The sequence below is a fragment of the Danio rerio genome, chromosome 6 (assembly GCF_049306965.1).
Source record: "Danio rerio strain Tuebingen ecotype United States chromosome 6, GRCz12tu, whole genome shotgun sequence".
Lineage (NCBI taxonomy): Eukaryota > Metazoa > Chordata > Actinopteri > Cypriniformes > Danionidae > Danio > Danio rerio.
The window spans coordinates 24,720,526-24,743,294 of NC_133181.1; the positions used below are offsets into that span (position 1 = coordinate 24,720,526).

Sequence of the window (22,769 nt, forward strand, 5' to 3'; positions counted from 1 at the left end):
TCAAATTATGGCAAGTAAATAAAAATGATGTCAGTTCGTGTAATTTGTCAACTGGGTTTGTTTTCTGGATTGATAGCATCTATTTACATATAGGACAATTTAAGACGAGTTTGCAGTGTGATTCTCAAAAGACGAGAATACGTCGTTGCCGCCATATTAAAAGACACCATCAGGAGCACACTGACAACGCATCCTGTAACCAAAAAAAAAAAAAAAATACTAATTAAGGTGTTAACAGACTGACCAACATGCGCATGTGAGACTTCTAAAACAAAAATATAACATAACATTGAACGGTGGACTATAGGCTACATAACAGCTATTGTCACACCGCCAAAACTTTATGTGGAGTTTGAATTATGTGTCCTGCACAAGTGAATGTTAATTACAGCATTGTTGATATAGAGCAGTGTTTCTCAACCACGTTCCTGGATGACCACTAACTTTGCACACTCTCAGAAACCGTGGTACAAATAATGTTCCTTGAGGATTTTGTTCCTTGAGGAAAATTGAACTTTACATGGTACAGAAACGACCTCTGATGATGCTGTTCTGTACATTTTATGGTACAACTGAATTTAACAATTGTCCCCATATGAAAGGTGCAAAAGTGTTGAACAACTTTATTACAATACCTATGAAAATAAATGACTGGAAGGGCAAAGTAATTTTATGAATAATTCTATATTAAAACAAGAATCATTGTTTAAATATGTTTAAAAGCTTATAAACATTAAGAACAATAATTCAATATTACAAAACAAGCGGTGAAACAAACCTATAGGTCTTGTAAACTAAACATTTAAGGCATTTTATATAAATATTTGGTAAGCATTTTTGACACTGTTAAGGTATAAAGTGTCTTATTGTCACTGTAGTGGTGCTTTTATGGATCAGATTTGTACCTTTGATGAAGGTCTGAGTGTGATTGCATAGGCATAATATGGTACAAGAATAAAACCTTTTTGTGTCTTTCCACCACGGATTCAAATCTCAAGTTGAACTGTTTGACAGCTGAGTGATTCAAAAATATAACTTGAGAACTAGGCCTATTGTCTTAAAGTGATGGCAAAACTGGATCTTGCTCACAGATGCATCTATTCAGCAGTAAATGTCTTTACAGCTGATGTTCTTTGTCGCCATCTCATGGCAGCACAGTGCAACACTCAATTGTTTGTAATATAAATACTTTTATTAAAGTAATAAGTTTAAAATTAAGTGAACAACGACAGAAAACATGAAGATGCTAATTTAAAGGAATATTGGCCGCATTGTAAAATAAAATCAGATGTAATAAAATTTTTATAAAGTTACAAAACCGAATTTTGCACTAAATCAAATAGTTTTGCTTTGAAACCAATAATTATTGTCATAAGTTATACTAAAAACAAATTATATTTCTTGTTTAACCACTATAGAGATATACATCAAATTACAGAAGAACTGTCTGGAGTTAAGTTGCTCTCAGCGTAGCGGTGGAATTTGTGTGAGTACTAAATGGCCACTGCCACAATAAATAACAATAAATTTAAAGTCACTCTTATTATCATTTTGGGAAATTACATGATTAAAATGAAGTCAACTGCACAATCATAAATATTGATTGACAATGAATGATTTGCCATAAAATATTTAATTAAACCATAGCTATTCTCAGTGATGGGTTGCAGCTGAAAGGGCATTCGTTGCGTACAACATATGCTGGATAAGTTGCCGGTTTATTCTTCTGTGGCGATCCCAAATTAATAAAGGGACTGAGCCGAAAATGAATGAATCAATACTTAGCTATTAGTTCATTAATAATTAGTGTACAATTGACAATGGGAGTGGACCACAATCTGGCCATACTATTGAATAGGCACACAGATTTCTGAACCCATCATTCAATCTTTATTATCTTTACTTCTCTTATTTAATTCTGTAAATGTGATTGAATATATATAAAGATTAATTTCATTTTTATATAAAAAACTGATATTTTATTTATTTTATAATATTTTATTATTTTATACTGAATAAACAGACAATATTTTCCAGTAGAAAATTATTTGCCCTGCAACGTGCCTTTTGCCATACTAGGTGAAAAACAATGTGTGAGAAGAGAATATCACAGTTTTTCTCAGTTGTTTTGGCTCAATTCTCGATTGAAATTTAAATTTTTTAAAACAATAAGTTTAGATCTCTGAATGATTAGCTGATTGTTTACTTTAGAGTAGCATTTCTTATTGATTTAAGCATATTGCAAATGCTTTGGCACATATGTGCAGACAGTAAGTAAATTTGTCTGTAGTTTGGACAAAAAATAATTACATATGACTTGTTGATAAAAACTGAGGAGTCAATTCTCATTTAAACTGTCAAACACTTCACATCTTCGCCATCATTTTCCATCATTAAAGCCATCACACTCAAAGCAATTTATTCAATAATCAAACATGAGTATAAGCACGTTTACACAACAAATATCTGATATTGACATTGATTGAAATATCTGCTAAATTGTTAAATTATCTATAGTTGCAATACAATTTGTGTCATCTATTTATCAGTCAAGTTCAGTAGCATATTTAGAGCTTTACAGTTTAAATGGGCAGATAATTACTCTGTGGCGACCCCGGATTACAGTTTCTCTCATTTGGTTTGGCTCATTTCTTGAAACAGCAATTGCATTCTCAACACTCTAAGATTGTTTTGCAAAACATTCTTACAGTTTAGCACAACACTATAGCTCACTTGCAAAAGCCCATATCTTTCCCAAAACTTTTCACTCGTGTGTCAAAACTAAAATTCTTTTTAATTTAGACTGTCAGCACCCCAAAAATCTTTTGCCCCTTTGGCATTGCGTAAGCACTGTCAAAATGTTTAGTTGTTTTGTCACTATCGCAGAGGACCATTAAAATACCCCTCATGTCCACCTTTCAGTTTTAGCCCTGTTTTTTTTTTTTAATCTTTTGACAAAATGCAATTGTGTATAAAACTAAATAAAATAAATGTATAAAATTTATAAAAAGGATTTCAGTTTAAGAGTAGCCTCTTAGATTTGACATCACACATTGCACTTATACCGCCAAGGAAATTGTAACCATTATCAGTCACACACATAAAGTAATTTCCATACATCAGAACAAAGCCCCCACATCCTCTGTTCGTTCTACACCTGCACTGTGGAGAGCATCCTGATTGGCTGTATCACAACCTGGTATGGAAACAGTACCAGCAGCAATCGCAAAGGCCTACATAGGATTGTGCGAAGTGCTGGACACGTAGTAGGTGGTGAGCTTCCCTCCAGGACATCTACACCAGGTGGTGCATGAGGAAAGCCAAGAGAATCATCAGCGACTCCAGCCACCCAAGCCATAGACTTTTCTTTCTGCTACCCTCAGGCAAATGGTTCCGCAGCATCCAGTCACGCACCAGCCGACTGAAGGAAAGTATATTCCCTCAGACTATCAGGCTGATGAACACTTAACACACCCCACACAAACTCTTCTATACCCTCACTGCACACCATCAATATGTAACATGCACTGCACTTTAACCAATCCATACTTAAATCAATACTGCCTACAATTATGTGGACACCTTTTCATTGTAAATATTGCTATCAACATTTTGATTTGATTTGATAAAACAAAATATACTGTAATATAAAACACAAACAAAAAGTTATTCATGGTATTATGTTCTTGACTAATTTTGACAATTGAACAGACTATTGTGCATGTAATGACATATACAAGGAAATGACGCTGGCATATTTTGGAGAGAACAACCATTAAACTGAAAATCAACAATCAGTTTAGATCAACTAGATCCATTCACTTGGAAATTGTGCTAAATGTCGGCTACCTGTACTTAACCATTTGCAAAGATGTACTTAGACATTTGTAATTTGATAAAATGAATGAGAAAATCAAGTCTGTTGTGAACAATTGCCGAGTGGTTTGGAAGTTTGTCCATGTTGTTTTGAGAATGTCATTCCTGTAATTCCATGTAATGAGCCAAACCAATAGTGAAAAACTAATAAAGGGACTAAGCCGAAAAGAAAATGAATAAATGAATGAATAAAGTTTAAATGAAAATTGACTTATCAGTTATAATCAACAAGCCATATGCAATTATTTTTTTTCTCCAAACTACAGAAAATTGTGCTTACTGTTTGCACACATGCTCCAAAGCATTTGCAATTTGCTTAAAACTATAATAAAAATGCCATACTGATGTAAACTATAATCTAACTGTTCAGATATCTAAAGTTATTGTTTTAAAAATAACAAATTTCAATTGAGAAAAACTGTAATTAATAAGAGTATAGTCTGTAAATGTAAATGCTTTTCCCATCGTTTCTGTCGGTGTTGGTCCTGAGGATGTATTGCCATGGTAACATATAGGCCTTAGTTATTTATAGCATAAAACACCCACACACACACATTTTGAGCCTTAAGAGATTCTCTATAAACTGCCAAGCTTATTAAGCTAAAAAAATAATAATCAGAGATAGCTCAGAGAGAAAAAAGTGTGGGATTCATTTGTATTCTCTGATAAATAAAGAAAAGATGCACTGGTGCATTAGTAGACCTAAATAACTTAGCACTATTTACACCTGTGTAATCGAATAGTGGTAATGAATATTAACTAACACCTAAATGTTTATACAATAAACATTAGGAATTGCAAAGACCCGAAGTAGACCGGTAATGCTATCCTCATTTAGGAATAGAAATAAATATAGTTCAATGCTGCCCTCTAGTGTATGATATGTATAATTTAAACAAACTTTAAATTATACTTTAGAGTGCCGGTGTCCTGCAGTTCCCCTTCGGTTGGGGAACTTCAGTGCCATGAATGGGAGGATTCGTATCAGAAGCCGCTTATCTGGAGAGTATTGAACGGGCCAATGAATGAAATTAATTGGCAGCGTAAGCTTGCGCAGGTGTGCGACATCTGCAATCATCTCAGCATATAAGCACACCTGAAGCCAGCAGACGCCATCCTTTTCGCTTCAGATCCTTTCTGAGTGAGTCGATGAGGGTTCCTCTTGCTGATCAGCACTTCAGAGCGAACGAGTGTGTCTCCCGGTCCAGAGTGGGTCTTCGCGGTGGCAGACGGTCGAGCTGGGTTACTCCCTTGCCTGCGGTTCTTTGGGTCCGGTCCTCCAGAGCGGTGCGTATAGTTGCAACTTTCCTAAAAGAGCAACACAGTCGTGCAGCACGTCCTTTTCAGGATGGCGCTCCGACTGTGCGTTTCTGGATGCGGGGGTTTCCTGTCTCCGGATGATGGACACGATCACTGCATTGCATGTTTGGGGGTCCAGCATGTTAATGCGGTGCTCGCGGGCGGTTCATGTCGTCATTGCGATGCCATGACCGTTGCACAGCTAAGATCGCGGCTAACTTTCGCAAGAGAGCGAGCCACCCTAGTTGCCTCCTGTTCTAAAAAAGCAGCGGGCGCTCGGGCAGATCTGAGGGTTTCAGCGGGAGCTAATCCGCCGCCCACGGGCTCGCGGACCTCTCGCTCCTCACGGCGCTCCATCCAAGCTTCGGGTGGTGAGAGTGATCCGTCTAACCAGATGGTAGCTCTCACACTCGCTGACACCGGAGATCAGATGTCCTCCGCGGCATCGGAGGGTGGGCTTTCACTGTCCGACGAAGATCCGGACCCGCTCGCCCCCTCCGGGCAGGTGAGCGCTGTCAAATCGGATCCTGAAGCGGACATGTTAGCCGTGCTTTCCCGGGCTGCTTCGGCCGTGGGGTTGGAGATGGTTTATCCCCCAGCTCCGCGGCCAGACCGACTAGATGGGTGCTACGTAGAGGACCAGAAGGCGAAGCCTTCGAAGCCTCTCGTCCCCTTCTTCCCGGAAGTGCACAGTAGGCTCACGCAGTCCTGGAGGGCACCTTTCTCTGCCCGTGCTGCGAGTGCCTCCGCCCTCACCGCCCTTGACGGCGGAGCTGCCAGGGGGTATGAGGCGATCCCGTCAGTGGAGCGCGCTATCGCGGTCAATCTTTGTCCGCGCGGCGCCTCTACGTGGCGGGGTTTGCCCCGCCTCCCGTCCAAAGCCTGTAGGTTGTCTGCCTCCCTCGGAGCCAGAGCTTATAAGGCTGCGGGCCAGGCTGCTTCTGCTTTGCACGCGATGGCCACCTACCAGCGCTACCAAGCGCAGGCGCTGGCCGAGCTGCACGAGGGCGGGTCCAACCCAAGCTTATTACATGAGCTGCGCACCGCGACCGACTATGCTCTTCGGACTACTAAGTCCGCCGCGTGTGCGCTGGGGAGGACGATGTCCACACTTGTGGTTCAGGAACGCCACCTCTGGCTAAACCTGGCCGATATGCGCGACGTTGACAAAGTTCGCTTTCTTGACTCGCCCATATCCCAGGCTGGCCTGTTCGGCGACACCGTCGGTGAATTCACCCAGGAATTCAAGGCGGTGAAAGAGCAGTCGGATGCGATGGGCAATGTCATCTATCGGCGTGGCCGTAAGCCCGCTCCGCCCGCCGAGCCATCCACCTCCGCTGTTCCTCGCCGAGGGCGCCCGCCAACGAGTGCTGCCCCGCCCCCGCCTGCGCCTCCGGCCAAGCGGGCGCGGCGTTCACCTCGAAAGCAGGCAGCCCCTCCTGCCCAGGGCGCCGTTAAGTCCGGTAAACGGACCGCGAAGCGTCCCTGAGACAGGCCATCCGGAGAAGAGGAAACTTGCTCTTTCCCCGCTGGAGGGCGGGGCCCCGATAACAACGGTACTTTTCAGTGCCACCAAAACATCAGTAAAAGAGCACTTTTTCCCTTCCCCGGATGTGACTGCACGAGTTCTGCCAGTCCGGGACGCGCTGCCTTCCGGCTCGCAGACTCTACGTGCTTCGCCAGTGGCTCACGAGCGCTGGGGGGACGGTCTCCCTTCCCTCAGCCCTCCAGCCCCCTCTCCGGAGTCAGGGTGCGGAGCCAGAGCGAATCGCTCTCCTCCAGCTTTTCCGCGGGACCCTCGTGCTTCCCGGATCAGCACACCCACTCCGCGCTGCCCCACCGCTGGTACGTCAGCGATTGTAGCGATGACTCCATTAGCGAGGGCTCTGCCTGCCTGGTTAGCGCGGGCCAGCCCCTCGCGGTGGCTCATACGCACAATCAGACTCGGTTACGCGATTCAGTTCGCGAAACGGCCCCCCAAGTTTACGGGCGTGTATTTCTCCAGGGTCAACCCCCTGTCCGCCCCTGTCTTGCGAGAGGAGATTGCTGCCCTCCTGGCGAAGGGTGCAATCGAGCCGGTTCCTCCAGCCGAGATGGAGAGTGGGTTTTACAGCCCATACTTCATCGTACCCAAAAAGAGCGGTGGGTCACGGCCAATCCTAGATCTGCGCGTTTTGAACCGCTGTCTGCACAAGCTGCCGTTCAGAATGCTCACGCAGAGGCGCATTCTCCAATGCGTTCGTCCTCGGGATTGGTTTGCAGCCATAGACCTGAAGGACGCGTATTTCCATGTCTCCATTCTTCCACGCCACCGCCAATTTCTGCGGTTTGCGTTCGAGGGTCGAGCGTGGCAGTACAAGGTCCTCCCCTTCGGGCTCTCTCTGTCTCCGCGGGTCTTCACCAAACTCGCGGAGGGTGCCCTAGCGCCCCTTCGGCTCGCGGGCATTCGCATACTCAGTTATCTCGACGACTGGCTGATTTTAGCCCACTCGCGGGAGCAATTGATTGTGCACAGGGACGAGGTGCTTCGGCATCTCCGCCTACTGGGGCTTCAGGTCAACCGAGAAAAGAGCAAACTCGCCCCCGTGCAGAGGATTTCTTTTCTCGGGATGGAGCTGGACTCGATCACCATGGTAGCGCACCTCTCCGAGGAACGCGCTCGCCTGTTGCTGAACTGTCTGAGGGAGCTCGACAGCAAACTAGTGGTCCCACTGAAGTTCTTTCAGAGGCTCCTGGGGCATATGGCATCCGCAGCCGCCGTCACGCCGCTCGGGTTGCTCCATATGAGACCACTTCAGCACTGGCTTCACGATCGGGTCCCCAGACGCGCATGGCACGCGGGCACACACCGGGTCTCGGTTACTGCGCTGTGTCGCCGCGCCCTCAGCCCTTGGAACGACCCCTCGTTCCTACAGGCCGGTGTGCCTCTAGGACAGGCGTCCAGCCATGTTGTTGTTTCAACAGACGCTTCCAACACGGGTTGGGGGGCCGTGTGTCGCGGGCATGCGGCTGCGGGCCTCTGGAAGGGTGCCCAGCTGCATTGGCATATCAATCGCCTAGAGCTGTTGGCAGTGTTCCTCGCTCTCCACCGCTTTTTACCGGTGCTGGAGCGGCAACACGTGCTGGTCAGGACGGACAGTACGGCGGCGGCGGCGTATATCAACCGCATGGGGGGTATGCGCTCTCGCCGCATGTCTCAGCTCGCCCGCCGTCTGCTCCTCTGGAGTCACCCGCGGCTGAAATCGCTGCGCGCCATTCACGTCCCAGGCACGCTCAATCGTGCAGCCGATGCGCTCTCACGACAGCTGTTACGCCCTGGAGAATGGAGACTCCACCCCGAGTCTGTTCAGCTGATATGGGCGCGATTCGGGGAGGCCCAGATCGATCTGTTTGCTTCCCCCGAGAACGCTCACTGCCAGTTGTTTTTTTTTCCCTGACCGAGGGCTCTCTCGGCACGGATGCACTGGCCCACAGCTGGCCTCGGGGCATGCGCAAGTATGCGTTTCCCCCAGTGAGCCTGCTCGCGCAGTTTCTGTGCAAGGTCAGGGAGGACGAGGAACAGGTTCTGCTAGTTGCGCCCCTTTGGCCCAACCGGACCTGGATATCAGAGCTCTCACTCCTCGCGACAGCCCTCCCCTGGCGGATCCCTTTGAGAGAGGACCTACTCTCTCAGGGACAGGGCACCATCTGGCACCCTCGCCCCGATCTTTGGAACCTCCACGTGTGGTCCCTAGACGCGAGGAAGACTTAGGTAACCTACCGACTGCGGTGGTTAATACCATCACTCAGGCTAGAGCCCCCTCCACGAGGCGCGCCTACGCCCTGAAGTGGAGTCTATTCACTGAATGGTGCGTCTCTCGCAGAGAAGACCCCCGAAATTGCCAGATTAGTGTTGTGCTCTCTTTCCTTCAAGAGAAGTTGGACAGCAGGCTGTCGCCCTCCACTCTCAAGGTTTACGTGGCCGCCATCTCCGCTTATCATAGCGCGGTAGCTGGCGGCACCGTGGGAAAGCATAACCTGGTCATCCAGTTCCTTAGGGGTGCTAGGCGAATTAATCCATCTCGCCCCCCTCTCATGCCCTCTTGGGATCTCGCCCTCGTTCTCACGAGTCTGCGATCCGATCCCTTTGAGCCACTCGAATCAGTATCTCTAAGATTTCTGTCCCTGAAGACAGCTCTGCTGGTTGCGTTGGCCTCCATCAAGAGGGTCGGGGACCTGGAGGCATTTTCGGTCAGTGACTCATGCCTGGAATTCGGGCCGGATTACTCTCACGTTATCCTGAGACCCCGCCCCGGTTATGTGCCCAAGGTTCCTACCACCCCCTTTAGAGATCAGGTAGTGAACCTGCAAGCGCTGCCCCCGGAGGAGGCAGACCCAGCCCTTTCTTTACTTTGTCCAGTTCGCGCTCTGCGCATTTATGTGGACCGTACTCAGAATTTTAGATCATCTGAGCAGCTCTTTGTCTGTTATGGCGGTCGGCAGCAGGGAAGTGCCGTATCGAAACAAAGATTATCCCACTGGATTGTGGATGCCATTTCACTCGCTTATTCGAGTCGAGGTCAGCCGTGTCCCCCGGGAGTACGTGCACACTCCACTCGGAGCGTTGCATCCTCTTGGGCGCGTGCACGCGGCGCCTCTCTAACAGACATCTGTAGAGCTGCGGGCTGGGCGACACCCAACACATTTGCAAGGTTTTACAATCTGCGAGTGGAGCCGGTTTCCTCAAGGGTATTAGGTAACCCTTTGGTGATTGAGGAGACAACTCGGTAGGGTGTTGAAACACGCTTGCTGCGCCATTCTCCCTAACACGGAGGTACGTGCGCCTTTTTTATCTGTCAGTAAAGTTCCCCGTCAGGTGAGCCCTGCAGATTCCTCCGTGGCCCCCAGCACTGACTCAGCGGAGGAGTCACTTGCTGGCCCACTACGTTGTAGGTCTGCCCGCTGGTCAGCCCGCGTTTTGGGTATAGGTGCCTGCTATGCGTGATCCCCACTAGGCGATCCCATATGCTTATTCCGCCACGGTTAAGTCCCCCCCCTGGGCGGACCCGTGTCTTCCCTCTCCGCTAACCATTCTTTGCTATGCGTACTCCCCCTTTTTAGGGCTAGTCCATAGGTAAATTCTGCCATCTATCCCCCCCTTGGGTAACGGATGGCCTCCGCAGCGTCCTCCCTATCGGGATTGCACGCTTCCCAACGTACTGTCGTATTTCCTAGAATTATCTAGATGCTCACGACTTCCCAAAAAATATATCTAAATCCGTAGAACTTCTGTTGAAGTAGGATAATTAGGGCCAGGGACACGTTGGAGGACCGCGCCCCCCATGATGTGGGTGCGTCACGCTTGCTTGACTATCTCCTCATCGGGGGTGTTGGTAAGGTGCAGTCATTATGGCGCTTTCCATATTCTCCCATTCATGGCACTGAAGTTCCCCAACCGAAGGGGAACGTTCGAGGTTACAGAAGTAACCCTTCGTTCCCCGAGGAGGGGAACGGAAGTGCCATATTCCGTCGCCATAATGACTGTCCCTTAGCTGTTTGAAAGTCTCTTCAGCTTAAAAGGATGGCGTCTGCTGGCTTCAGGTGTGCTTATATGCTGAGATGATTGCAGATGTCGCACACCTGCGCAAGCTTACGCTGCCAATTAATTTCATTCATTGGCCCGTTCAATACTCTCCAGATAAGCGGCTTCTGATACGAATCCTCCCATTCATGGCACTTCCGTTCCCCTCCTCGGGGAACGAAGGGTTACTTCTGTAACCTCGAACGTTTTGCTTGAACCCTAATCCTGGGGTCGGGTCGGAAACCTTTTTTCAGCAAAGAGCCATTTATGAATATTATTGGCAAATGCATTTTTTTAAAGAGACATTGGGGATATATAAGCATCACACGTCGAGCAAATCCATGTATTAAGAAAGGACAGTGCGGTGCTAATGTGAACATGTGCTCTATACTGACACTAAGGAGAAGAAACTGTTAAATACAACACGATTCTCGTAGCTTGATAATATTATTGCAGTTGCCCTACCCTAGCATTTAGAGTTTAAACAAAACATCATGATGATACTCAAAGATTAAAGATAATCCACATATTTTAAGGAGGATAGACAGTGGTTTCCAACAGTGACTCACTTTACTGTTTTACATGCGTTTTCTCCAAATGTATCCAGAAAATATTTATTTGATATATTCATTCATTTTCTTTTCGGCTTAGTCCTTTTGTTAATCTGGGGTTGCCACAGTAGAATGAACCACCAACTTATCCAGCATGTTTTACACAGCGAATGCCCTTCCAGCTGCAACCCATCACTGGGAAACTTCCATACACACCCACTCACACACATACACTATGGTCAATTTTAGCATACGCAATTCACCTATACCACGTCTTTGGACTTGTGGGAGAAACCCACACGAACACCGGGAGAACATGTAAACTTCACACAAAAATGCCAAATGACCCAGCTAAGACTCAAACCGGAGACCTTCTTGCTATGAGGCGACATCACTACCCACTGCACCACCGCGTCGCCCCGCATTTTATATATTATTTTGTTATTTATTTAGCATGTTCACTTGCTGACTGTTTCATCCATTTTGTCATTACAGTTAGCCTACTCAGCGTCTCCCACTATGGTTGCAAATGGCAATCGTGTCAAGTATGAAAGCCTCCACAGCTCGCGGCAGCATGTGCACAGTGGAATAGGTGTAGACGTTAATAACAATGATGGTTGAGTTCAGGTTTGGGAAATGTGTAGATGTTAATAATGATGTTGGTTGTGTTAGGGGTTGTGGCATGGATAGACACTAATAACTGTGATGGTCGTTGGGTTTAGGTTTTGAGTCAGGTCTAGATGCTAATAACTGATGGGTACAGTGGCATCTTGCTGACAATATAGTTTTGACATGTGGGTCTCTATAACTTCAAATTACACCTCTACAAGTTACGCCCCCTTCATGTTACGTCCTTGTCTTGCAGTCCACAGACGATCACACTAGCTTGAATATGCAAAATTCTATTGCACAGCTCTGCGGAATTAACATGAATATAAACATAAAGGTGCTCTCAGCAGCAAGTGTATCTGTCTACGTACAGTAATGTGTGTGAAATATGAAGGGGTGTACCTTGTAGTAAGTTAAAGGCATAACTTACAATTATCAAGATCCCATTGAATCATGTGAGATGTCACAACAAGATGTTGTTGGCAAGATGGTGGAAAAACTTACCAGAGAACATTCATTGATTATTTTTCTTTTTGGCTTAGTCCCTTTATTAATCTGGGGTCGCCAAAGCGAAATGAACACGCCAACTTATCCAGCATATGCTGTACGCAGGGGAAACCCTTCCAGCCATAACCAATCACTGGGAAACATCCATACACACTCATACACTACGGACAATTTAGCTTACCCAATTCACCTATAGGGGATGTCTTTGGACTTGTCATGGTAACCGGAGCACCCGGAGGAAACCCACACGAACATGGGGAGAACATGCAAAACTCCAACACAGACATGCCAACTGACCCAGCTGAGGCTCAAACCAGTGACCTTCTTGCTGTGAGGCGATCATGCTACCCACTGCGCCACCATAACACCCTACCAGAGAACATTTTGACCAAATGTTTTCATGAGTTTCCTCCAAATTTATCCACAACCAATTCATTTGATATATTGTTATATTCATTGATTTAGTAACTCTACTCACTGACTTAATCCGTTTTATTATGACAGTTGGCCCCAGTTGTTGCAAATAACAGTATGTGAGCACGTCAAGAATGAAAGCCTCTGCAACTCGCTGCTGTACGTTAATAAATGTGATGGTTGGGTTTAGGGTTGGAGAAGGTGTAGACCAGGGGTGTCCAAACTTGTTCCTGGAGGGCCAGTGTCTTGAAGAGTTTAGTTCCAACCCTAATCAAACACACCTGAACCAGCTAATTAAGCTCTTACTAGATATACTAGAAACTTCCTGCAGGTGTTTTGAAGCAAGTTGGAGCTAAACTTAGCAGGACACCAGCCTTCCAGGATCAAGTTTGGACACCCCTGCTGTAGTCATTAATAACTGTGATAGTTGGGGTAGGGCTAGATGTTAATACTATGATGGTTGGGTTTAGGTTTGGGGAAGGTGTAGACGTTAATAACGATGGCTGGGTTTAGGGTTGTGGTAAGCATAGTTGTTAATAACTGATGAAGGGGTTTAGGTGTGGAGTAGGTCTAGACAGAAATAACTGATAGGTACAGTGCCATCTTGCACCCACAATGTGGGTCTCCATAATATCAAGTTATGCTCCCTTCAGTTAATCTTTCAGTCCGCATACAGACCCTCCTCCACAGCAAGTCTCATGTAAAGGTTGCTTTTTTTTCTCTCTTTACCCCACACATTTTTCTGTAGGCTATATATAATACATGAAATGGCAGCTTTATCTTTTCTACGAAAATCATTTCCTTCGTTGATGCAGTTGTTGTATTGCTTTTTCATTACAATCAGCTTTATTCTTCAAATGCCAGTATAAAACCTCCAACTCTATAAAGTTGCCCCTTTTTCCTCACTGCGACATTCCATGGTGACTCGTGAATTCAGTGATCCACTGAAAATGTCTTCAGGTTTGCGAGTGGGTGTGCATTAACTCACGGTTATCTTTAAGAGGTTGATTATACTAACTGCACTCAGTTGTTTTGGAACTGAAGTTCTCACGGTAAGCTGGTTTTGGGTTAGTAACTTTTAGATTTAGTGGCTAATTAGTATTTGCACAATCACATTTGTAAACATTAGTATGATTTGCTCATCCCCTATGACAGTAGGTTGGATTTAGGAGTAGGGTTGGACGCCATCCTGCTTTTTAAAATCGTACACTTACATGTGACTGAACTCAAATGAATTTGAATCCGAATTCAAATTAATTAGCCACTAAATTCACAAAACGTAAATACGTTTCCTCGTGAGATCAGACTGAGAGTTAGGGTTTAGCAAGTGATAAATTAACCCAGCTCTCTGGAATAAACCCCTGGTACTAGCATGATGGATATGATAAAGTAAAACTCCCACAAAGGTCAGAGTTCTCTGAGGAAAAACAAAAAAACATGCATTACATATTTCCCAATAAAACACAAACACAGTTCAAGAGAAAAGAATGCTATTTATTAATATAGGCTGAAATAATCTCCATACAACATGGAAAGACTTTTCTGTGTCCTCAACAATCACATTCTATCAAGGGTAAGGGAAAAACATTTAAAAGCTGTTGAATCTCAGTACAGTCATGTGGTTTCTATCTGAACAATAGAGCAACAGTTCACAAGATGCCATCCAACCCATCATTCCATTTAAACACTAGAATGTCACAGATTGGAATAAACCCACAGTGCTTGGTTGTTGAAGCTCACATCTTGAGACGCAGAGCATGGTGATGACACTAAAATCTGCTGATTCAAATAAAAGTTATACAAAGAAACAAGTGCATGATCCCCCTCCCCCCTCCCAGATATCCTTGTAAGAATAGCATGTCTGGACATACAGTCCTCTCAAACATGTGCATAGATTCTTAATCCTTTCACAACATCTTAACATTAGTCTAAACCTAGATGGAGTATTTTCAACCCACACTCAAAAACTAGTACGTAAATCTAGTAGAAGTTCAAGTTCTATGTGTTGATCTACAATTTTCAGGCCTTTGCATACAGGCCTCTAATGAATTTCCAAACTATAAAAAGACAAGAGAATGGAATATCAAGCATTTGACACTGGACCTCGTTGGGAAACATCAGGTAAGGTAAAAATCAAACAGTGGTAGGTCCTTCCACAACCTAACCAGTAAACAAAATTCTATTTGCATGTAAAGTGATACAAAAACATCTCATAAGTACTCTACTTTAAGAAATAAAACGCATAGGTTCTTTAATATCTAATATTTGGTAAATGTCTGCTACAGATTAAAATTCAAAACATAATTTTTTTTTCAAATCCATAACCTTCAGTGCTTAGAGTTGATCTTTTTTTGTTGTTGTTTTAAAATATTTTTCTGATTTGTTAATCAATTAGTTAAATTCTCATGATAATCAACATCTTAACAGTGGAACTGGAACTCTGGACCCCTAATCTTCCTGAGAAAAAATCCAAGTCTTTTGTCAGTGTGCAAGACAGAATCATTTTTTTGAAAAGAAAACATAAAGACATTAGCATCAGTTCAACATACAACATAAACAACAGAATTCATGAGGAAAAAATACAAAGTGACACTAAAACAACCCCAGAGTTCAGCAATAGCATACTTCATTTTCGTGTTATTAAACTGATGTTGTCTGTAGGTTGTTTTCTTCTTTTTTGCAAATTCAGACATTTGAAAAAAAAAATAGGATTCAAGATTTGAAAAAAAAGAAAAAACTCTTCAGAATTGAAATGATAGGCTCTTATAGAGAAAAAAAAAGAGTTTTGATCTTTTTTTTTATTTATTTTTTTTTAGATTTTTTAGTTGAGCAAAAAAAAAACAAAAAACAAACAAACAAACTGTAACTGAAATTTAAATGAAAACGTAACTGAAATGAAAACACTATGTAAATGATCACCTTTGTGGGTATTTTCCCAATAAAAACCACCATGAGAATACAATTTTACAGGTTTCATACATTAGGATAAAAAGTAGTCCTTGAGTAAACATTGACACACAAATTGTCATGATCTCCCCTGCAATTATTTTTTGAGTACAAGCAAGGGAAAAAGACACTCATTCTCACACACACACACACACACACAAAGCAGTATAACAAACAAAATGGATTATAATTGCTGGCAGATACCCAACAACAACAACAATCAGCGATTAGAGAGCAAATGAACTAAAGCACTCAAACTCACGCATTCCAAATATTTCTCTTTGTTGAGAAGTTATTTGTGAAAATGTTACAAATACATTAAAAGGTGTCAGACCCAAACAAAATGCAAGAAAAAATAAATTCACATTTTACAATTGGCGTGCTTTAATTCAAGTATTGGTAGAGATATATATTTTGATATGTTTATGATTTTTCAAACTTTGCCTAAAGAGAAACATTGTTCAGAATGATGGGGTTCAACATAATGATTGAAGTTATCCACAAATACTGCATGGATGTCTTTAGTCCATATAACAAACACACAACCCCCTCAGTAAGACTGTTTGGTTTTGATCAATCGCTGATCACTTTCTTCTTTTAGGCAAATTCCCACCGATGACACACCCTATTGCTCGTTTTCAAATCATTTTTTTACCCAGGAGTTTTAAAAGTGAAGGATTTGGAGATCTGATAGCATTTTTTCTACAAAATAAACATGATAATACAGAGAATAAAGTTAACTGTAGTCATAGTCTACCTATGCTGGTGTCACCAGAGACGTCCTGTGATGTTTTCAGTCACATTGTGGTTCACTGTCAGTCAGCTGTGACTGAATTTGGAACAAGGCAGTTACATACACAGGCAACAGTGAAATGAACTGAGATGACAATTGTACAGTTCTTTTTACAAACAAACTTTTTTTAAAAGGCACTCCAGCTTGCCATCAACCTTCAGGATGTGATCAGCAAACAGGAGATATCATCTGCAAGATGTGCATTTTGAAATGTTTTTTTTCTCCTTCAGTGTTTACTTGTTTTTGTTTTATATAAAAGATAATAAAATGCCATTTCATTTTTTGGTATTCAAAAAACAAAACAAAACAAAAGTACCAGGGATTACTCATTATCTGTACGCCATTAGCACACCACAACCCCCAATGCTGTTAAAAGTTCTAGCTAGTTATTCTTCTAATGACAGCAACAAGATTATCACAAATAATCAGCATATCCTCAACCCATTTTCAAACCCAATCCCACCTCAAACACACAAGAATCATCAAAGTGCCTTCAAACAGAAGTGCTCTACAACAAAACCACACATTGGAATTTAAGATGTGAAGTCAGCAATGCCACAGTGTACCTATATATCTTTATGCATACATTGGCACGTGAGACCATGAGGGGAATTCATCACAAGCAGCAGCAGAGAGGTACAATACGCAGGTCCCATTTACTGACGACTCGCCAACAATTCCTGTTCATCAGGATTGAAAACACCCTAACTAGCCACCCTCCAAAATGTATTGCCCCATTGATAAATATTCTGTCGTATTTCTTTCATGTACGCTTTGTAAGATTTGTACACACATAACTGAATGCGTAGACCCGCTTGAAATTGATAAATCTTTGAAACGATCAACTTTCATTAAACAAAAATGGTTAATCTTGTCATGCCCTGAGATTGTAGTGAACGAGATCTATCAGATTCAGCACAATTGGTGCGCAGACCTCCCGAAAAGAATTTGAACAAAATGCTTTGTGTCAGGAAACACCCTAAGTTCAACAAGGACGTCAATGGTCTTGTGTATGTAAGATAATATTACAGGAGGACTGCACAATTTTTAAACTTCCTTTCAAAGCCACAGATTGGCACAGGGCGGACATTACAAGCCCATCTTTTCTCACTTTGCATAGTCACAGCATGCCGTGTGCTGTAGTTAAAGCGCCAATGGCAGAAAGAGTCTGTCCATAGAAATACTGCTCGGACAGGGCTTTTCAAGTATGGGCAGCTTTTCTAGATAACAGGGTTGGCTTCAGTGAGGCCACACAAAAGAGTGGATGTTAGCAGCTGAGTTAGAGGTGGGATGTCCAGGGTTAGGTCACACACTCACACACACACATCAATAAAAGAGCCCCTATTCTAAATGATCTAACACTGTAACAACAAAAACTAGTTATTTTCACACGAAACATGGCCTACATCACAGCATCTTCATTTGCATCCGTGACACAGGATAAGTATACCGAGGCACCTCTTTTAAAGTGTATCCACATGCGCTGCAGGCAGTTAAAGAATGCTGAATGAAGACCAACAGAATGTGTGGAGAAAAAAAAAGTCATAATATACAACACTGGCGATTCCATTCAGTCTTAAATTCCAGCAAAACCACATGAGGGATGGAGTGGGTTAGGTTGCATGAGAGCCGTCATCCCAGATGGAACGAGGGACATTTGAAGATCTGTACCTAAGTTACTACTGCAAACATCACATCATCGTCCGTCCATATCATCATCACATCATAATGTCCTTTCCTTCATTCCACAGAGGAATCTGCTACTGAGAATCAAATATCCTCCATCAGTTTCCACACTGAGGCACTGACAGCCTCTTTTTCAAATCCAATCCAACTGAAGTGCCTCCTCAGGACAGAATAAAGTCTTTTGACTGTATCAAAGCAACAACGACATTCACTTTGGGTAGAGTGAGAAGAGAAAATATACAGACACAAAAAACATACATTGCAAGTTTCAACTGATTGTAGTTTTTGTTCGTCCCTTAATTCGGAATAGTCTGAAAAGTTTATTGATCAGAGATGGACGACAAACAAATGAGCCATTTGAATACCAGTAAGGTGTATATATAAAAAAGGTAACAGTTAAAAGTTGCCTTAAGATTTTTTTTTGTTTCTTTTCATTTTTTTTTAACAATACGCTCCATCAACTGATTTATTGGCTTTCAGAAGGAGCACTGCTCTTGTAATAAGTGCTTTGCTAATACCTCTTAAAGAAGTGACTTATAAAATGTACATGTCTTTTATGTTTGTACCAAACGCAAGAATCTCTTATTCTGTACTGCATTAAGAGAAACGCATTGTATTTGGTATTGTGCCTGACTTCCGAGCCATGTGTCTCCCGCTATGGATTCCATTTCTGTTTGGTGAAGAGATGTGGCTGGGAGACTGTGGCATCCCACACATGCCAAGTGGTAAACCGCATGGAGTGATGACAAACACAGTTAACAGTTCCTCCTTTCCACAAATATACTAGTGAACAGCCAGAAAGGCAGACAAACAGTTCAAGGCAAGGCGGAAAAATGAGTCCAAAGATTCAATTCTGCTATAGTCTTCAGCAAAAACAAGAAAAAAAACAGTTTCAGTAAGCTTCAGTGTGGACGGAAGAAAGCGTCTCTGGCTTCTATTGCACAATGCATCAGAATGAATTCTCTGTTGCATCTCATTAAAAATGGCTGACCACATAGTAACTGAATAGCGTTTGATTGATTCAGCACTGAAGTCGTTTAGGTATCATTAAAAAGCATCCACTGAGTGTTTTTAACAGTGGTAAAGTACTTACACACAGATGCTTGGTCAAGTTCCAGCAGACACACTGACATTCATTTATCTAAATCGAAGCTTAACATTCAGCTTATTTAACCATACACATATTAAACGAAAATAAAAAAAAAGAGTGTGAGTAAAACGCAACAGAGCAGTGCAGCTCCCTTTTAATTACGAACAGAATTAAAGACGAAACGTATCATTGGTGATTAGTCATGCTGACAGGCCACTGCTCATTAGCTCTGGCCTATTCGCTGGCTCAGAAACAGAACTGTGCAACTTAGGAAATTGGTTGATGTTGTTGTTCTTATAAAATAAAACTTTAGGAGGTCATGGAGAGAGAGCACTTACGGCTAATACGTTGTGAAAAAGTGATGCAGATTTTCAAACCAAAAAGTACAAGGATCATTCCAATCATCAGAAGAGTGTCATTATAGGGAAAGGTGTCATGAGGTCTCACTGTGCCTGGGTCGTTTTCAGATGGCTGCCACTTTTGCGGCTTCTCCTGAACAACAGTTTTGAACGAAAACAATCTTTGGAAACAAAAAAAGCATCAAAAAGCTCTTCTTCTATTGATTTATGTTTGTCAACGTCTTTGAACACGAAGATCCACGAACACACCAAATAGTCTGACGTAAAAAAACAGGACAAAAAACAGCAGTTGGAGGTTTGCAGCTGTCTCCCCTTCAACCTCTGGTAGAGTTCGACAAAAAGTGATTATCGCCACATTGATTTGCTTGAGATTTGATCCGTTGGGTCTTTTGACTTTGTTGGTTTATGATGTCTGATGCATCCTACATGCTCTCTCCACTCAGCAGGTCTCCTGGGAGCAGAGTATTTATTGGGATGGGGCTGCCGATTACCCTGGCATCGTCTCCGTTTGGGGGAGCCCATAAACTGGAGTACTGTGGCACACCACCCCAGAGCATGTCGCCTCCATTTCCGCTGCTGCTGTTCCCAGCACTGCAGACTGACTTGGTGCCTCCTCCTCCGCTCCAGAGGCCTGTGGGGTGGCTAGCAGTAGGGTTGCCCAGTCGGGGTTGACTGGAGCCTGGTGCTGGGCTGGCCTGCCAGCTAGTGGTGGGGGTAAGAGACTGGCCCTGTGCAAAGAAGCGGTTCACATCCTCCTCGCTGGCAAACTCTGCCAGGATAGTAGTGTTACCCAACACACACCTGTAGTTGCAAACGAAAAAAGGGGGAGCATTAAATAGCATTTTATACAGCATTAAATATACAGTTGAAGTCAGAATTATTGGCCCCCTTTGAATTTTTTTCTGCTTTTTTAAATATTTTCCAAATGATGTTTAACTGAGCAAGGAAATTTTCACAGTATGTCTGATAATATTTTTTCTTCTGGAGAAAGTCTTATTTGTTTTATTTCGGCTAGAATAAAAGCAGTTTTTAATTTTTTAAACTACATTTTAGGGACAGAATTATTAGCCCCTTTAAGCTACATTTCTTCTCGATAATCTACAAAACAAACCACTGTTATACAATAACTTGCCTAATTACCCTAACCTGCCTATTTAACCTGGTTGAGCCTTTAAATGTCACTTTAAGCTGTATAGAAGTGTCTTGAAAAATATCTAGTAAAATATTATTTACAGTCATCATGGTAAAGATAAAATAAATAAGTTATTAGAAATGAGTTATTAAAACTAATATGTTTAGAAATGTGTTGAAAAAATCTTCTCTCCATTAAACAGAAATTGGGGGAAAAATAAACAAGCAGTCAAATAATTTAAGGGAGCTAATAATTCTGACTTCAACTGTATTTGGGTAATACACATTTTTGTTGAGATTTCTGATTTTAAAAACAGAACCAGATCTGATCTGGAACATTCTCTGAAAGTAGTCAGAGAATTATGAAGTAGAAAAGCTTGAGCTCTTACATGTGCAGGGATTTCTGGGCTTTGGCAGCCTCCTCCTTGGAGCTGTAACGTACAACAGCATTTCCCTGTGTCAGGTTCAGATGGAAGGTAATGAGAGGGCCGTGCTGCATGCACAGAGTCCGCAGAGTGGAGCCATCAATCTGTGTGCAACAAAGAGATATTATTACATTTGTCCGGGGGTTTCTCAAACACACCATATTCTACATAAAAAAAACAAAAAAACTTTGTGACTGTCAGTGTTGTTTTCGTGATTTTATTTTCAAGCAAAAATACATTTAAAGGCTGGAATATACTACTGTGCACTGGCCAAAAGTGTAAATGAACTGCAGTTTCAAATACAAACTGGACATTTAAACAATTTTTAACAAGTTGTTCCAAACACCACTAAGTAGGTGGGAGAGGCGGCTTAATTAACGAATCCAGTGGGTGTCTTAATATCAATGCAAATATAAAATGCGATATTCTCTGACTGTTTGGTCATAGTTTTAAAAGAAAAGTTTGAAGAAACCAAAAACAGCAGAAGCACAGTCTGCAAACTCAATGTCTCCAGACTGCAAAGTATAACAAAATCTAGAACCTTTTAACTGAAACACCAAAAATGTCAAATGATAAAAAGAATTCCCTGACTACAGCTAAGTACCACCTCTTACGCACTGACAACATTCTCACAGTAGGCCTGTTCAACGGCTTCTTCTGATTGGAGCAATGTTTAGAAGTTGATAGGCAAAAGTGAAAACTTTTTTCCATTTGACACACTGTCTTAAGGTTTGTTTAGTGCAAGAAAGCAACAGCAAAACAACATAAATGTATACAGTACAGTATTAGTGATTTTAGAATTTCTAATATGCTAAAACAAAAATAGACACTTATTACCGAATAAGTGACAGAACAGGCTCATGTAAAATCTAAATAAATAACACTGCTGTTATCATTTATTTAAGGATTTAAATGGATTTGCTTTAGGCACCTGAGGAGTGAGGTTTCTCAGCACCAACCAGCTGCTTCCTCTGTTTGGACTGTCAGAGCTCCAAGTTCCCCCTTCTAAAACAAAAAGGATACAGGCAAGTCAGAATTATTTTTGTTAAATTCTTGATTTCTGCCCATTTGGAGTACTAAACCTAACATTAAACTGCACAGAGAATAAATGGTCTGTGTTATTGGTTTTACTTCTTTGATCCACTATGATGGATAGAGAATTTACCTGAGGAGTAAGAGTTGTTCCAGCCTTGGCTGAGGCCAAGAGAATTTCCTCCCCAAGTGGAGGAGGGCTTGGTGTTGGTCAGTCCTGGAGGAGGTCGAGAAGGAGCACTGGAGTTTCGAGTCCCTGGGGAAACTTTCCATAACTCTTGAGATAAAGAGGCCTGTGTGTGGGAGATGGGTCCAGGGGACCAGGTAGACTTCATTTCCAAGAGTTTACCTTGAAAGTTGGAGAAGAGGAAGAAACAGGGTGACAAATTAATATCAGCAGCAGGTATAGTGACCATTCAACATACCGTGTAGGCTATTATGTGTTCTGAGATTTTAGATTTGCTGCAGACTCTATTTTAGTTTGAAAACTC

The 22,769-nt window shown here is 42.8% G+C and overlaps 1 protein-coding gene and 1 long non-coding RNA gene across 5 annotated transcripts in view; one reads left to right on the forward strand and one right to left on the reverse strand.

The window, feature by feature from the left end:
* LOC141386260 (uncharacterized) overlaps positions 1-22,769 on the forward strand; it is a 30,206-nt gene that overhangs the window by 236 nt on the left and 7,201 nt on the right. The window contains exon 2 of the long non-coding RNA XR_012407936.1: positions 22,152-22,271. This is a non-coding gene — a long non-coding RNA (uncharacterized lncRNA). The remainder of the gene's footprint in view (positions 1-22,151; positions 22,272-22,769) is intronic.
* The window catches only part of tnrc6c2 (trinucleotide repeat containing adaptor 6C2), a 70,125-nt gene continuing 61,645 nt past the window's right edge, over positions 14,290-22,769 (reverse strand). For all 4 annotated transcript variants that reach the window (XM_021474088.3, XM_021474086.3, XM_073954074.1 and 1 more), the window contains 4 exons: positions 22,412-22,627; positions 22,178-22,251; positions 21,211-21,350; positions 14,290-20,491 (listed from right to left, as the gene is read on the reverse strand). In XM_021474088.3, coding sequence (XP_021329763.1) covers positions 20,113-20,491; positions 21,211-21,350; positions 22,178-22,251; positions 22,412-22,627 — 809 coding nt within the window. In that variant the 3' untranslated portion in view covers positions 14,290-20,112. The remainder of the gene's footprint in view (positions 20,492-21,210; positions 21,351-22,177; positions 22,252-22,411; positions 22,628-22,769) is intronic.